The sequence below is a fragment of the Loxodonta africana genome, chromosome 12 (genome assembly GCF_030014295.1).
Source record: "Loxodonta africana isolate mLoxAfr1 chromosome 12, mLoxAfr1.hap2, whole genome shotgun sequence".
Lineage (NCBI taxonomy): Eukaryota > Metazoa > Chordata > Mammalia > Proboscidea > Elephantidae > Loxodonta > Loxodonta africana.
Window position 1 is genome coordinate 54,248,098 of NC_087353.1, and position 17,547 is coordinate 54,265,644.

A 17,547-nucleotide genomic window follows, 5' to 3' on the forward strand; every position below is an offset into this window, starting at 1 on the left:
AGTGGCCTGGAGGGGGTCTGGGAACCTGTAGCCAGAGCAGGCCATGTGGCACCATCCGGGCTCACGGACACCATGCTGCTGGGCTCTGTGAGGATTGAAGGGGAGCTGAGGGCCGAAGGCACAGCAGAGTGACAGGGAGTGTCCAGGGGCCCCCTGTCCGTTCACTGGAGGGCAAGTCCCCATGTATCTGTCCCACTGGGCACCAGCCACCCTTGGGAAGAGAGTCTGATCCCAGGGCACGGGTTTCCTCCCAGGCATCTCAGGGAGGGTCCCGAACTTGGGGGACATCCCAGGCCAGGGCGATGCGTGCAGGGGTCAGCTCGGGTGTGGCCACCTCCCCTGTGGCTGGAACTGCTTTTACTGGGGCTGCGGGCTGACCACGGGGTTCGGTCTGGGAGGTCGTGCCTATTTCTGAGATAGCTTATTGTCCACATTAAAAAAAAAAAAAAAAAACGTTTAACAAAACCGTGCTTTTAGTGTGAAGTGTCACGTATGGTGCGTGTGTGTGCACATATGTACGTATGTTCTGTGTGCATGTTACAAGTGTGCAGAGCTGTGTACACACACATGCATCTGTGCACACATATGCATGTACATGTTTGCGTGTGGGTATGTGCTGTGCATATGTGTGCACGTGTGTGTGTGTGTGTGTATGCACGTATGTATGTGCAGGCGCCACCAGCTTTGGAGGCAGGTCATCCATTATCAGACCTTTGTGGTCTCTGGGTGGCCCTCTGCCCCGCCCCTTTGCTTTTTCTCCCCGGGATGGTGGCTTCTCTTCTGAAAGTGTCGGTAACAAAAGACTCCAGCCCACAGGCCCTGAATGCTCTGAAGTCAAAGGTTTCTTCTCCATGTGGCAAACACGCACTGGTCCAGCCTGCAGGCATCTCTGTGGCCTGGTCCCACTTAAGGAAATGCCTGTATGTGGGGGCTGGTGCCTGCTACCCGCTGTACCCAAAGGTCTTGAATTCCAGAACACACCATACCACATACTCTCCAAAAGCTGGAGCAGGGGGTGTCCTTCCCTGCCTCTTCCAGTTCCTGGTGGCCCCTGGCATTTCTGGCCTTGGGGCTGCATGCTCCAACCTCTGCCCGTCGTCATGTGGTGTCTCCCCCAGCTCTTCTCCTTTCTTATAAGGACATCCAGTCACATAAGATCAGGACCCACCCTACTCCTGTTACCTCATGTTAACACACTGATTACATTTGCAAAGACCCTATTTCTAAACAAGGTCACATACTGAGGTTCCAGGTGGTTGTGAATTTTGGGGGGACACCATCCACCCCATCCCACCCCACTGGGTGTCCCTCTGGGATAGGAGGACTCACAGGTGGAGCCAACACACCAGTGAGGGACAGAGATGGTGGGAATAGGTCTGGTCACGTCTGTGTAGAGAACTGCTGAAGTGCAGTGCAGATGGCGGCCAGAGTGGCCTTTCCATGGGGGATGTGAACTGAGACTTGGGGGATGGAGAAGCCCCACACCACAGTGAGGGGCTGGCATAGGCTGGGAGGCTGAGATCAGTGGGGGGAGGGCTCTCGGCACAGTGGCTTGACCTGATGGACACTTTAAAGAACCATCTGTTCTCCAGGGCCCTGTGCGGGGGTAAAAGAGGGGCTGAGGAGACCCACTGGGCGGGATGGGGCAGCAATGACCAGGTCCTGGGGTTCCTGGCTGGGCAGGGCACTAGCTGAGGCTCGTCCTCTGAGGGTGGTGTGTGCCCCAAGCTACACTTGTTGGGCAGTAGGAGGGGTGGTGGACCAGGCACTCAGATAGAGGGCCAAGCCCCAGCCCTGCAGCTGTGCGGTGCCACAATGGGACAGTGGGGCTTTGACGGGGCACAGTGGGCCAGAGAAGGTGCTCGTAGCATCACGTTTTCTTCCTTTGGAAGAATCGTGGAGTGTGAGTCGTGCAGGAGATGAGGGTTACTCGGCTGCCAGTGGGTGGAGCACCCACTCTTTAAAGGAACAAGGCAGCCCCTCTCCCAGCCCCTGGGCTCAGACAGCTGGCCCCTTAAATATTAATCAGTGCGATTGAGATGCAAATGTGCTCCCGGCACAAAGCCCTGCAGCTGCGCCAGAGCCCTGGCCCAGGTGGCAGGCCTGGCCGCCAGCGCCAGGGGGAGGTGGCTCACAGTGACCTCAGTGAGGACAGATTGTCACTCCTGGATGAAGGCAGTGGCTTAGGGAAGGGGAGGCGGGGACCTGTCTTGTGGATTCTGCTGCTCACTGCCTTGCTGGCTGTGGCCTGAAGGCTGGCCCTAGGAATAGGGTTTCCTGACAGGTACACATAGCCCCCAGGTGGTGCAAACAGTTAATGTGCTTGGCTGCTAAGGGAAAGGTTGGCGGTTTGAGTCCACCCAGAGGCATTTTAGAAAAAAGGCCTGGTGCTCTACTTGTGAAAACTCTGCCACTGAAAACTCTACAGAGTACTGTTCCACTCTGACATACACGGGGGCACCACGAGTCCGCTCCATGGTAACTGGCTTGGGGGCAGTGGTGGCTCAGTGGTAGAATTCTCACCTTCTCAGTGAGAGACCTGGGTTCGACTCCCAGTCAATGTACCTCACGTGCAGCCATCACCCATCTGTCAGTGGAGGCTTGTGTGTTGCTATGATGCTGAAGAGGTTTCACCGGAGCGTCCAAGAGGTTTGAGATGGAGTAAGAACAAAGGCCTGGAGGTCTACTTCAGAAAAATCAGCCCCTGAAAGCCCTATGGAGTGAAGTTCCACTCTGATACACATGGGGTCGTCATAAGTCGGGGTCAACTTGACAGCAACTGGCCTTTTAAAATGCTCTTTATAATGAACACCCCCCAAACACAGTAGGATCTTATGTATAACAATTTAAAGCTAATTTTTCTGTTAAAAAATTTTTTTTATTGTGAAGGGAGGCACGTAGGATTTGGGCTGTGCTCAGAAGGCAGCACCATGACTGATGGGGGCTGTGGACAGGCAGGCACCCCACATCTGGACCGGCTCACCTGTGACTCTTCTGGGTGAGCAGATGCTGGAGTCCGGAGTTGACCTGCTGAGCAGATTGAGACAACACCCCCTTCCCATCCTCAGGACCACCCACCACCCCTCCCCCACGGTGAGTGGCTGTGTGTCCTGCGGACAAGGGCCCACGTGTGGTCCAAGTCCAGGGGTCTCAGTGTGGCTCTCTGGGGTCCAATCAGACCCCACCTGCTCCCGTCTCTCTTGTGGGCCCCTGGGAGCCACGCCGGCCTCCTGACAGATGTGCCTTCCCCGATAAAAGCCCCCTTGGAGAGCTCCCCAGGATTAGGGGTCCACAGCATAACGGCAGACCTCTCCTAACGTGGCCTGCATGTCCAGCCCTTTGGAAGGCTGCTTCCTTCTCGACACCCCAGCCAATCCATTGGACACACTGCCTCTTGGAAGCCCTGTGGCTCAGAGTGTGGCTGGCCCATAAGCTGGGTTTTGCTACCTCCAACCTGGCAGCCGAGCACTGTGAGGACTAACTGGTCACCCAGACAAAGGGGTCACGCATCCAGGGGCCCAGGGACAGTGACCCCGGATACCCCCACCTGCCCACTGGCCCCTTTGAAGTCAGTTGGGCAGGTGGTGGAGTGGGTTAGGGACATCTTTATCCCATCAGGGGAGCAGGAGGGTAGGGAGGAGCGGCCTGCCAGGCAGCGTCTGTCAGCTTGAGGACAGAGGCACTGCCTCATGGTGGTCTTTCCAAGGTGAAGCTGGGGCTGCTGCCAGCTCCTGACACCTCCCGGACCCCTGTGCCCTGCCCCAGGGCTGACTGCTCTGACGACCCCACCTGTCCCTCCTCTCAGGTCAACGTGAGTGGGCCTGGGGGACCAGATGGCTGCCTTGGTGGGCTCCAAGATGGCTGGGGAGGGGACGGGGAACTTGAGTCCTGGCCTCAGTGACATAGTGTCAGCAGGAAAGGGAAAGCCCCAGGCTCCGGGCCCCTCCAGTGTCTCAGCTGAGGATGGCGCTCAACGCCAGAGAAGGCAGAACTGGGGGCTAGGCTGGGCACGGGGGTGGGGGCTGCCATGCTGGGAGCTCGGACAGGCCCTGGGGCAGGGCCTGCCCTGGGTGATGGGTGTGTGCGTGTGGGGTTCTGTGCTCCAGAGATCTCTCTTAGGGACTGACTTGTGGGGATAGGGACAGGTGGCTGAGCACATGGGCCAGACTTTGGAGGGACCCTGTGATTGTGGGAGACAAGAACAGCACAGGTGGCCACTTGGGGCCCCACCTGCCTCCCCGCACCACCCCCAGGGTCTCTAAGCAGACTGTGTAGGCTTACAGGAAGGACAAAGGCGGAGGGCTAGGAGACATCGCATCACGCCCCTCAGTGCGTTTGCTTTATTGGAAGCCAAGCAGTGTTGGTCAGGTGGGCGCGGTCCCCAGCTGAGAGGAGAGCCTGGACACAGGGCCCTGAATCCTGCGGGCTCGGCACTGCCCCCTAGGTGGGCTCTGGGTGTGGCCACTCCCTGGCCTCAAAGTAGCCCCTCAGGCCCTGGAGGCTGAGCGGGGGGAAGTAGGGGCCGATCCTCCTCCGCACCCACCACTCACCCTCTGCGGCGTGCCGGCCCCCGGGAAGGCTGAACTTGTAGCGGTAAAGCTCCGCGCGGACCCACCTGTGGGGAGGAGGCGGGGTGAGCCAGCCAGACTGTGCCCCTGCCCACCTGTGCCCTCCCCACCCACCCCAGCCCTCTCACGGCCTGCCCAGGCTCTGAGTCAGGTACAGAGAACTGCAGATCTCAGGGGACCCAGGCTTGTGGTCTTCAGTCCCCCTGCAGGAGGGCGGGGCTGTGTGATTGGCCAGGTGATTCCAGGGTCCTCTGCCCTCCTGAGCCCAGCATCCAGGAACAGAGACATCTCGGGGTAAAGCCAGGGAGCCCAGAGGAGTCCACACCCCCAGTCACACTGGGGCACCCCACTGTTCCCCACTACGCGTGCAGCAATAACCAGCTTTTCCCAAAATGACGTTCAGACAGGGAAAGTGCAAGGGTGGCTGGGGGGACACTCCATCAAGCTCTGTCTGGCCCGATTCTCAGATGGCCCAGTGGCTCAAGCCAGTGCATCCCGTCTGTTCAGTCTCCTCTGTCCCTCGCACTGGTGGAGCCCTAATGGGGTACCCTGTGGATTCGAGATGCCTCCCAGTACCTGAGTCTTGGGGGGCATGACTAGTCTGGCCCACATTGTCCAGAGGTATTTGGCTGGCCCTCAACCAAATCCCAGATCCCAGCCGCCTGCAGGACCAGGTCCCTCTCTTCCCCCTTCTCTACCATCCCTCCTGCCCAATTTTCTGGCAGGAGCTGGAATTTTCTCGGCCACTTCAGGCAGCTCTGGTCCCTCGACCACCCACAGTGGTGACCAGCCCCAGGGCCCAGATGGCTTCCCAAGCAGGCCAGGAGGAGCCGTGGGTAGTTAAGTTTGGGTGCTGGAACTGGGAAAGGGACACAGACCAGATTTTGAGGTGAAACTGCCCAGCCCTCCTCTGAAAGTACGTGTCTGCTTCAGCACACGGCATCTTCAGGGATGACTCCTTCGCAGGTGGCTGTGTGGAATGTTTGTTACCAGAGTTTCGAATGCAGATACACGCTGGCTGTCAATGGCCACCCAACAGCTGCATTCTGTGGGGGAAGGTTTTAGAAACAGACCCCAGACAAGGACGCTTCAGATGCCACGCTTTGCTTGTGGGAAGTGGGGGTGGGAATGGTGGCTGGGGTACATGGGGTTCCCACACCCCTCAGTGGGGATGAGGAGGGGAGGTGGGCGTAGATGGCAGGAACTGTTCTATCCCTCTCTGGCTTTAGGTCTTAGAGAAGACATTATTGTATGGGAGAGCAAAGGGGTATGGGTCTGTCCCTTCTCCCCAACTAGGAACCATCCCCCGCCAAGACCCCTTTGTCTTTAGGTCTCAGCAGCTTGGCTCTAATGTGTCTTTGGTTGGTCTGGATTTCTTTGGGTTTGTTCTGTTCGGGGTTCACTCCGTTTCTTGGCTCAGTAGGTTTGTCTTTTTTGCAAAATTTGAGAAGTTTTCAGCTATTATATCTTTAAGCACTTTTTCAGCCCCACCTTCCTTCTCTTCTTCTGGGACTCCAATGGTGCAAATTCTCCAATGTGACAGTCCCACAGGTCCCTGAGGCCTGTTCATTCTTTTTCAGTCTACTTTCTCCCTGTTGTTCAGATTGGGTAATTTCTATTGTTCTACCTTCAAGTTGAAGGAGCCCTGGTGGTTAAGTGCTTGCCCACAGTGGTTAAGCACTTGGTAGCTAACTGAAAGGTCGGTGATTGAACCCACAAGCTGCTCCATGGGATAAAGATGTGGCAATCTACTTCCATCAAGATTATAGCCTTGGGAACCCTATGGGTAGTTTTACTGTGTCCTATAGGGTCACCGTGAGTTGGAATCCACTCGATGGCACATAACATCTTCAAGTTCACAGATTCCTTTATTCCTCCATTCTGCTGTTGAACCCATCCACTGAGGTTTTTATTTCAGTTATTGTATCTTTCAGCTTTAAAATTTCCTTTTGGTTCTTCTTTATATCTCCTACTTCTTTGTGGAGACTATTTTTCATTAGTTTCAAGCATGTTCGTAATTACTTGTTGAGGCATTCTCATGATGTCTGCTTTAAATCTTCATCACCAGTTCTAACATATGTCATCATCTACAAACAGTCTTCTTCATTCAGTTTGAGATCGTCCTGGTTCTTCATATGGTGAGTGATTTTCAGCTGAAACCTGGACATTTTGAGTGCTATGCTGTGAGACTCTGGACTGCAGTTAAACCTTGTTTTAGGTAGCTGGCTTCCTCTGACACTACGCTGGCAATGGGTGGGATGGGAGGGCACTGCCAGGTGGATGTGGAAGTATAGGTCCCCACATGTTCTCTACCAATACCATGAAACAAACAACCTGTTGCTGTCGAGTCATGGCGACCTCATGTATTACACAGTAGAATGGCCCCATAGGGCTCCCTACCCAGCTGTCCCTCAACATCAGCCCAGTGGAAGAGCTGCGGGGGTCTAGGAACCTCCTTACGGTCTGGTAAGGGTGGAGCCCCATGTTTCCCACGGGGCCTTTGCCTTCCTTAGCTGAGGGGTGGGGTGGGGGGGCAGGTTTCAGTGTTTTTGTCGTGTCTGGCTGCAGCAGGGCCAGTTACTGTCTTGCTGGGCTGCCCCTTTCTGGCCCTCTGGCTGGAGACAGGAGGCTTTTGGCGGGGCTTTTTGTCTGTACCTGTTGGCATTTGGGAGTTGCGGATTCTTTCAGTTCCAAGTCTGGGATACATGAAGCACAAAGAATATCCAGGAACTCGCCTCCCCGTCCTTCCCTGGGTCCTGAGGTCCCTTGCCAATCTGCTTCTTCTTGGCCCTTTTCAGAGTATGTTTTATGTGGCGGTGAGCATTCTCCAGACAAAGAGAATTGGTAGGAAACTCTTATGACCTTGGTAGGGTCAGGGGCACCAGGTGTGGTCAAATGCTGGTCCAGGTGTTGCTCTGAAGGTACTCGCACCTGGGGCAGCTGCCTGCTGGCCTCCCCAGGCCCTCGCGCCCGCCTGGCTGCAGTGCAGTTCCAGGCCCTTCCCAGCCTGACAGCTGTGACCAGACCCTACCGCAGCTGCCTCGCTCACAGATGAGGCTTTTTGGAGGAAAAACAGGAACAGTGTTTTCTGTCAGAACTGATGGCTGAAGCAGGGCCAGGGAGAGGAATGTGCCAACATGCAGGCTCTCCTCTTGTTTTTATTGTCTCGGGGTTTGCTGCTCCATCATAAATCACACATTTCCAGGTGGGGAAGCTAATGTTTATCAGAGTGCCCACCCTGGCCGAAGGGCTGGAAGAGGTTCGCCTGCCTCCTGGGGTCTCCAATTGTCAGCACCCACCCTGTGCACCCAGGCCTGTCCCCACACCTGCCCCACTCCTAACGCATGCCCGTACCCTTTCTCCTCTGGGGGGATGAAAACAAGGGGCCAAGAGAGCACAGTGGCCTCACCTGGGGTCTGACCACCTGGAGCCACCCAAGCCCAAGCTGTGGGACCTGGAGTTCTGACTCCCACAGCAGAGCCTGGTGTACTCCGGCCATCAATCAATACTGCAAACACCGTTCCACCCTCCAGACCTAAGAAAGGAGGGCCCCAGGCTTTACCTGGACATCTGTGCCTCCTTGGCCCTGGAGTGCCCCCAGGCCGCTAAGGCCCCTTCTCCCAGAGTGCCCCCCGCACAGGGATGGCCCGCCACCCTGCACCCTCTGCACCCATACGTCTGATCTCCGGTCTTCTCTCCTTATGCCCCCTACGCTCCCTGGAGGTGTCAGTGGGTCACCTTCCTGGGGTGGTCACGCTCTGGGGCCAGCATCTCTCCCATACCTCACCTGCACTGGCTGGACGCTGGACCCCGACCACCTGCTCCTCCTCACAGACCCTGGACTGCATCCTCCCTCCTCCCGTGTCCCCAGAGCTGAGTAGTCAGCCCTCCATTCCTGTTACCTGGGCCCCAATGAGGGGGGTGGGGGCCCCGGGATGTCTCACCTGGGGGGCGCCCTGCCTGTGAACGGGTTGTGGAAGAGCAGAGACAGGGCCTGAGCGTCGTTGGCCATCAACTTGCCGGCCAGGTGGATGATCCACTCATGCTGTTCGTAGGTCTGTGGAAAAGACAGGCCAGCATCGGCTGTGGCTGGGGACTGGGGCGCCCGCAGCATTGCGAGGCCAAGTTCAGGGCTGGGGGCTCTCGAATAACCAAATAACCCTCTGGGTAAGGCAGGTCCTGCCTGGAGCAGCCATTCCACAGCCCCGCATTGCCTGGCGCCTCCCTCTGACCAGCCTCCTGGGAAGCCTGAGTGCCCAGGGCCCCTGCAGTCATGACTGACAAATAGTTGGGCCAGGGTGGGGTCTGCCAGAGGTAGGGTCTCCCAAGGGTGGGGTATGGGGGTGGGGTCACTGGGGCTCCAGCCAGGTCTGTGGGGCCCTCACTCCTGTGTGGGGGCGGCAAGCTCCAAGCCCCGGGGCAGTCTGTCCTCAGTGAGGGCCCTCCACCGGACCAGGAACCCTGCGCTGTCCTGGGGCCAGGCTTCGTGAGTACAGGAGCTCTGGGCTCAGCACCTTCCCAGGTCCCCTGCCCTGTAGCCCCATGGCAGCCTATCTGAGGCTGGAGTTGTGGGCCCGCCTCTGTCTGCCCCCACGGCTGCAGGGCGGGCACTGCACCTGGAAGGCTGCGAACCACATGAGCCAGTCGAGGCGGTAGTGGTAGGGAGAGATGAGGCAGGGCCGCCGCCTGGGGTCGCCAGGCTTGCACCTGAACTCGTAGTCTTCCCATACGACATCGGAGGCGCTGGCGTTGGGGCTGGCCGTGCCCTGGAGGATGACCTCAGTGCGCTCTTTGGTGATGCTACAAAGGGGGTGAGGTCAGGGTCAGGCCCACGCCCCCAGCGCCCCACTGGCTCTTACTGCCTGTGGTGCCTATTGCCTGGTCCCTCCCACACCACTGTGGGCAGCTGAGAGCTGAGAGCCAAGGGTTCTGCACAGTCCATTCTGGGTTAAACCCCTGCTGGGACTTTGCATTTCTAACAAGTTCTCAGGAGATGCTAATGCTGCTGGTTAGGGATCAATTCTGAAAACCACTAGTAGAGCAGTGATTCTCAAAATTTATTTTATACATATACACCTGGGGATCTTGTTAAAATGCCGATTTTGACTCAGTATACCTGGGGGTGGAAATGCAAATTCCCAGCAGGGGTTCAAACTGGAATGAAGCGGTTTGAAGCCCTGGTTCTAAGGCCTCTCAGCATCCTTGGTGATGCAGGGGCCAGGGGCCAGGCTGAGGGACAGAGGCTCCCTCGGACCCTCATTCTGTCACACATCCCGCAGTGCCAGGATGGGACAGGACGGCCCCAGGTAGACTCAGCAGCTACTGCTGCCACGCTGGCTGTGGAGGTTCCTGTCTCTTTCCTCTCCTTTTCTGCATTTGCCACGTTTTACATGTGAGTGTGTAGGTGGAGCTGTCCTTCAGAAAGGGTGTCCAAGCCTTCACCCTGGAAGCTCGGAACGCGGCCGTGCTTGGAAATGGGGTCTCTGCAGGTGTGGTCAGCTAACAGTAAGTCACAGTGGGAGGGTGCTCTATAAAAGAGAGACCCAGAGGGACACCATGAGACAACGGAAGCAGAGGCTGCAGTGATGCGGCCATGAGCCAGAGAATGCCTGGGGTCACCAGGAGCTGGAGGAGACAAGGAAGGACCCTTCCCTGAAGCCTCTGGGGAAGTGTGGCCTTGTTGATGCCTGTGAGACATGGTTTCTGTGTTCTGATTCCCCCCAGTTTGTGGTCCGTTGTCACAGCTGCCCCAGGACATACACACTGGTCGGGCGCTCCTGTCATCGGGGCCTTTTAGGACCTGACTCTGTGCCCCTCCCAGGACGCCTAGACAGAGAATGCCCTGGCGTGACCCCATGTGAGCAGGGCAGGGAGGAGGGAGAAGCCACACCCCAAGCTCAAGGGGGTGGCAAGATGAGACCCCTGGGCACAGTACCTTCCAAAGGCCCCATAGGTGTTGACGATCCTGAGTGGGTTGAAGGAGACGTTCATCACTTGCTGGGAGCTGAGCAGGTTGAGGATCACCGGGATGCTTAGGTAGCCGATGAGGGTGACCAGCGCAAGGTGAACGACCTGCCGCACCGCATAGCCTGTCGAGAGATGGGGTGAGCTGCCGGGCTCCTGAGGCTGAGTCCCTCGCAACCAGCCTCTGCTTGCCTTCAGAGACCCTCCTTTGTCCCCAGCCCTTGGGCCAACAGAACTAGCGAAGTCACCTACCATGTGTCCGCACAGGCCAGGCCCCTTGGGCCTCCCGCTCCTGCAGCTGCAGGACACGGTCTCTGAGGCCCCCAGGCCTGGAGGAGAACAGGAAGCCCAGGGCGGCATCGTCGAAGCAGGCCAGGCTGGGTACGATGGTCAGCCAGTTCAGGAAACTCAGGTTCCCGCTGATGATGAGGATCACCTGGAGGTGGGGGGAGGGGGAAGACAGTGCTGGGCCAGGGACTGGGAGAGGCCGCCCTGGGGACAGGACTGCCTGGGGCCAAGGGGACGCCCCATCGATGACTCTGGGTGACTGTGCTGTCACGGCATGCAGGGACTCTTATTCCCCCACCACTGTCGATTCTAACTCAGAGCGACCTCAGAGAGTTTCCAAGGCTATAAATCTCTATGGAAGCAGACTGCCACATCTTTCTCCTGAAGAGCCACTGGTGGTTTCGAATTGCCAGCCTTTCGGTGAGCAGTCGATCACTTTAGCCACTGCGCCACCAGGGCTCCACTAGAATCACTAAAATGCTACCAGGCATTGTCAGGGGCGTGGAGCAACTCGTTGCTGGCACAAATGTAAAATGCTAGGCCTGCCTTTGAAAACAGCAATCCTACTCCTAGGTAATTACCCAAGAGAAATGAAAACTCACGTCCACACAAAGACTTACAGGTGAACATTTACAGAAGTATTATTCACAAGGGCCAGCAACTGGAACCGGCCTGAACGTCCGTTAGCAGGAAGTGGATAAGTAACTTGTGGAACGTCCATAAAATGGAATTTGAGTCAGTCACACAGAGGGGCAAAGCTGCAGTGGTAGTGAAGGAAATAGATGATCGGGCACATATTCACGTTTTAACTAGCATTGTGCATCAACTTTGTACTAACACACCGGGAGCAGAAACAAACTAAGGCACCTGCAAGGCCAGAGCACCATGTGGAGCTCTGACTACCACAGCATCTAAAGTCTCATCCTGATTCTCTCCCAAGAGGCATCTTTAACCTCTCATCCTGGTTCTGTTCCATGAAGCCATCTTTAAAGTCCCATCCCGGTTCTGTTCCCCAAGGCATCTTTAAAGTCTCATCCTGGTCTGTTCCACGCAGTCGTCCATCCTGGTTCTACACCTAAGCTTGTTGTGGCCCCTGGACAGATTTACCATTCATTTCTCTCCCTTTCACAAACCACAGGTTTAAAATATGTGTATGTGTACTTAGCACCTGAGACCTTTCTTCAAGCAAGTTTGTGCATAGACGCTCCGAATAAACATACTGGCAACAAGGCAGTGGGTTTGGTTTTTCTGGTTTGGGGGAGCTTAAAACAGCGGGAATTTATTCTCTTGCAGTTCTGGAAGCCGGAAGTCCAAAATCCAGGTGCTGACAGAGTGCCTCCTCCAAAGGCTCTGGGGAGGATCCTTCCTTCCCTCTCCCAGCTGCTGGTGGCCTCAGGTGTCCCTTGCTGTGGCCGCATTGCTCTAGGCTCTGCCTCATCTTCCTCTGGCTTCTTTCCCGTGTCCCCTCTTCTTGTAAAGACCCTGTCATTAGGCCACCCCACTGCAGTGCAAACTCATGTAAGCTGACAGCATCTCAAAGGCCCCTCAAAAGTTCACACATACCAGGGTCTAGGGTTTCAGCATGTCTTGTTTGGGGACACAGTTCAGCCCATAACAGGCTCTCTGGTTGGAGACCCAGGGTCCAGCACCATCACCCTCCTGGGGAAGCCTCTGACAACACCAGCCCCACAATCAGACTTTCTGAGTTAACTGATTGGGGGTGGGCCCAGTACTAGCGTATTTATCAAACAGCCCCTCAGGTGATTCTCCTTGGGCTGAGGTGGTGGGCCACTGCCCCACTGGGGCTCAATGGAGCATCGTTTGGGGAAAAATTCTCCCTGTAGTGAAGCCACAGGAGGTCTGATGACTGGGAGATGCCATGCCACTCCCACACCAATAACATGGACTTGCACTGCCCTGCCCGGCAGCCTAGGGCAGGCCATACCTTCATGTCCCTCTGTGTCCTGCTCCGGCTCATCCCCCTTCATCTGGCTGATCTTTTCCTAACAAGAGAAGTGTAGAAGTGGTGGGGGTCACGGCCCTGTGCTCCCCGAGGGCCTCATTTTCCTCATCCTTCTCATCATCGCTGAGTGAATCCTCAGAGGAAACTGACTGACTCGGCTCCATCTGTGATTGTGCTGCACGGGGCCTGCGGTGAGTCCACCCTGCCAGGCCGACGGGAGGTCCCTGGAGATGGCAGAGGAAGATGAACTCAGCTGGCGGAACTTCAGGGCCCAGGAGGCCTGTGGCAGATGTTTGGGGCTGACATAAGGCCACCCTGAAGAGGAAGGGGATGGTTGAGAGTCCCCTGCTGGGCCAGAAGAGGACATACACATGCTAGTGGCATCGTTCCAGGGACCATCCACCCAAGGATGGGCACAAATGCAGGGGGTGGGTTCTGTGTGCTCCTGGTATTCTCCCGCAGCCTCAAAACAGTGCAGCTGCCAGGGGAGTTACTACATCCTAGCTGGCTGTCGCTGTGCTGCTGTTGAGTCGGCCAGACTCATGGCGACCCCGTGACAGTGGAACAAAATGCCACCCGCTCCAGCCCCAGGAAGCTGTGATCGCAAGCTCCTCTCGGCCTGTCCCTCGGGCTTGCAACCTCTCTGTGGGGGTGGGGGCGGGGGAGCGTTTGAGACCAGGACGAAAGTCTTCCAGTCACTCCCACATGGACCCCTCCTAGCGAACTGAGGCTGGGCCGCCGGCACAGCCCTGAGCACTGTGTACAGGGTGGAATAGCATGCTTGTAGCCGTGGCCCCCCAGGAGGTGAGCCCAGAAACACACAGAATGGGACAGGGGACAGCATTCCACCACACACCTGTTTCCTGGATGCCTCATTTTAGCTACCTAGTTCTGCTGTAACGGAAACACCATCAGTGGGTGACTTTAACAGAGATGTATTTTCTCACAGTTAGGAGGCTAGAATTCTGAATTCAGGGTGCCGGCTCTAGAGGAAAGCCTACTCTCTCTGTGGACTCTGAAGGAAGGTCCTTGTCTCTTCAGCTTCTGCTCCTGGGCGATCTTCATGTAGTTTGGCATTCATCTTCCCCCATCTCTGCTTGCTTGTTTAATCTGTTATATCTCAAAAGAGATTGACTCAAGACATGCCATACACTAACTGTTTTATTAACACAACAAAGAATCCATTTCCAAATGGATTATAACCACAGGCACAGATGTTAGGATTTATAACACATATATTTGGGGGACACAATTCAATCCATTATACCCCCGAGGGAGCTCCCTTGGAAACTGACAATCAGATCCTAGAATTTACAGGGAAAAGCAAAGACCTAAGCACAGTCAAAATCCCCTGAAGGCATGTGCAGGAACAGTGATCCTGGGTGGAGCAGCATCTTCTACATGGAAGAACCCTCCAGAACCCTAGGAGGAACTTTGGGATGTGGCCCTTACAGCCTGGGGGCGATTTCCAAAGTCAGGCTGGCTGCACCAGGCTGCAGCGAGCCTGCCTGCCAGCTGGGCCCCTTCTGCATGTGTGGGGACAGCACGGGGCCTTGGACACATGGGGACAGTGAGGCGTCAGAGTGGAGCCTGAGACACACGGGGACAGTGAGGGGTCAAGAGTAGGGACAGCTTGGGGACAGAAAGGGACAGCAGGGGGAGAGAGAGGGGACAGACTGGGAACAGCAAGGGGACGGTGAGGGGACAGGTTGGGAACAGTGAGGGGACAGATTGGGGGCTGTGAGGTGACAGAGTGGGGACAATGAGGGGACAGTATGGGGACAGAGTGGAGACAGCAAGGGGACAGAGTGGGGACAGAGAGGGAATAGCATGGGGACAATGAGTGGACAGTGAGGGACAGTGCAAGGACAGTGAGGGGACAGAGTGGGAACAGTGTGGGGACAGTGGGGGGGACTGATTGGGTCAGTGAGGGGACAAGGAGTGGACAGTGAGGGTGAGGGGACAGTGCAGGGACGGTGAGGGGACAGTGCAGGGACAGTGAGGGGACACAGTGGGAACAGTGTGGGGGACACAGTGGGAACACCATGAGGACAGTGAGGGACAGATAAGGGACAGAGGGGGACAGTGAGGGGATAGCATGGGGACAAAGACAGTGAGGGGACAGTAAGGGGACACAGTGGGGACAGAGAGGGCACAGCATCGGGACAGTGAGGAGACAGTGAGGGTATTATGGCACAGTTGGGGGACAGTAAAGGACAGCATGGGGACAGCCAGGAAGGGCTCACCTGGAAGATCACCTGCAGGATGCCGTGCAGGATGCACATGCGCCGTCCCAGGAGGAGGAAGAAGGGTACCAGGAGCTCGATGACGTGGTTGCCGAGTGTCTCCGTGCGGTGGACCCACCATGGGGTGCGGTGCAGGTAGTAGGCTGCGGGGTTGGGCACAGGCTGGGTCTGCGGAAGAGGGGCCATGAGCTGGGGGTCTGCTCCCCTGGCCCTGTGATCACACTTGGGGCAAGAGGCAGGCCTGTGGGGTCTGTGAGGCAAAATCAAGCAACCCTGCATTGTCTTAAGGCAAAAGCATACGCTCTGAAGGGGCATGCATCCCTAAGTGGCCGGTGTGGCTGGGCTGTGTTCATCCAGCTCGGCAGGGCTGGAACCCATCAGACACCTCTCCTGGGATTGCTTCCTTCCTCCTCCACCCTCTGACTTGGCCGGAGGTACAGCCTAGAGCTCAGTGCAGGGGTGGAGAAGCCAGAGGTCAGTGAGGCCAGGGGTCAACGCTGTGGGCCCCAGGGGGACACAGGCATGGCCCACAGCCTCCTTGGGAGAGCTCGAGACTTGCTGGGCCAGCGACGGCTAGACCTGGGGCCCTGAGTGTCCCAGCCCGGGGGGACTTCAAGTAGGGTGGGTGCCCAGGGTCTCGGGGAACAAGGAGGAGCCAAGAATTGGGGATGTGACAACGATTGGGGTGCCAGCAGGAACACCGTGCATGGCAGATGCAGCAAGGCATCTGGGAGGAAGCCCCGGATTGGTCCTGGGGTGCAGGCTGTGCCCCACTGTGTTATAGTTGTGGGGGCTCTGGACCTGGAGGACACTGACTACTCAAGAGCATGAATGTTGAGGGAGGTGCCTGTGGTGGGGGCTTCGAACAAATACGGCGGAGGCCGGGAAGACAGGATGCTGGGGGCAGGGGTGTTGGTGAGGCCCCTCCTGCCTCCCTCTGCCTGCAGTCAGGGCTGCACCATTGGGCTGACTTGCAAATGCCGGTTCCGTGACCGACAAGGCCCCACTCTTGGGCCTGCCACTGGGGGGCAGCAGGACTCAGCCCCTGTGTGCTCCTAAAGCGGCCTCGAGTGGCTCAGCTGAGATGGTTGCTCTGTCCCCTCAAAGGTCCTGCAGGGCTGAGGTGGCACCCCTTCTTCGTCCCCTGTCAAGGCCCACTGTACTGACACCGTATGGAGCTGGGGCTGCTCCACCCACGACACCCCAGGGCCCATGGAGGGAGGGGCACTCAGCATGGACACCACCCCCCCCACTGCTTTCGTTGATGACAACCAGACATGGACACAGGCACAGCGCCTGGAAGCCACGTGGGCATGGATGCCTCTGCTCCGTGGGCATGGCAGTGGGGGGCGCCCAGCACTTCCCATCATCCTTCCTGGACTCATGAGCTCCGTGGGAAGAGAGAAAACGGTTTCTCTGCCTGGCAGTCAGGCTTCCTGGAAAGGGTGGTGTTGCCTGGCCCAGCTCTCGAAGGGAGGGGCACCCTGAACCTCACACAGGGTGGGTGCAGTGGTACCCTCGGGGAGGTGAACAGGGGGTGGATGCAGGCCTAGGCAGGAGCAGCTTGTGGGCAGCTCTATGGGCCCTTCCAGGCGGCCAGGCCTGCACCGACCCCCTTCTTCCGGGCGCCTGGGCAGCCCCCTAGGAACCCCACTGGGAACTTGGGGTCTGGCTCTGCAGTACTCTGTGGCCTCCGGCCTCTGGAAGAAAGTGTGGGAAATGCCCAGGCAGGTGGGCAGTGTCACCAGCTCCGGCAGCTTGGAGTCCAGCAGCAGCCTGCCATCCTGGCCCTCTAAGGACCTCAGCAGTCTCTGGTTGGGGGGGATGACTCCAGGGCTCCCGCCTCTCACAACCACACCCCCAGACCTGAGCTTGGGGTCCCAGGGGAGGAGAGGCGGCTGCGGAAGCACAGTCATGGGCCAGATGTGCTCATCGAGCTGAACCCTCTGAAAAAGCCATTTGGAGGGTGCGTGGAGGGGGGCTTCCTGCTGCAGTTATGAGCTGGCGACAAGACGGCCTGCCATGATCCTGAGCAGGACACTGCCTGAGGACAGAGCAGAGATGCCTCTACCTGGGACACTTGAGAATGGGTGGAGGGAGCAGGCACGTTGGAGTGCCGTCCTTGTGATCTGGCCCGGGACCACCTGGCTGCGACACAGTGACAGCTACGACCCTTGGGGATCATTGTGCCCGTTGGCGCTTGACTCGGCATCAACTTGACAGCAACGGGCTTGGTCTTGGTTTTTTTGGTCGGCCATGCTGGCCATTTGCAGAACGTCCCCTCCCCCACCCCGAGGTGTCCCCCCAGGTGTGCCAGCTTTGACAGCAGCTGGCCAAGGCTACTTTTCTGCAAAAGCATCCTGTTCGCACTGTGGCAATGCCACTGTCTGTGGCTTTGTGTGGCATCACCTCGATGGGACGGCCCACAACGGTGCCCCAAATACTTGGCTGATCTCTATAAAAGAAAAATAAATGGTGCCTGCTTGGCCCATAGCGAGGGGCTAGCCCTTAATGATGC

The 17,547-nt window shown here is 57.3% G+C and overlaps 1 protein-coding gene across 3 annotated transcripts in view; it reads right to left on the reverse strand.

Annotated features, from left to right (window-relative positions):
- Positions 1-2,125: 2,125 nt before the first annotated feature.
- LMF1 (lipase maturation factor 1) overlaps positions 2,126-17,547 on the reverse strand; it is a 101,776-nt gene continuing 86,354 nt past the window's right edge. The window contains exons 6-11 of one of the 3 annotated variants that reach the window (XM_023557560.2): positions 15,030-15,197; positions 10,785-10,968; positions 10,504-10,657; positions 9,185-9,368; positions 8,513-8,625; positions 2,126-4,615 (exon numbers count right to left, since the gene is read on the reverse strand). In XM_023557560.2, the coding sequence (XP_023413328.2) occupies positions 4,441-4,615; positions 8,513-8,625; positions 9,185-9,368; positions 10,504-10,657; positions 10,785-10,968; positions 15,030-15,197 (978 nt within the window). In that variant the 3' untranslated portion in view covers positions 2,126-4,440. Of the gene's footprint in view, positions 4,616-4,697; positions 5,615-8,512; positions 8,626-9,184; positions 9,369-10,503; positions 10,658-10,784; positions 10,969-15,029; positions 15,198-17,547 lie in introns of those variants that run through there. The other 2 variants (XM_003417699.4, XM_064295311.1) reach the window with 2 other exon arrangements.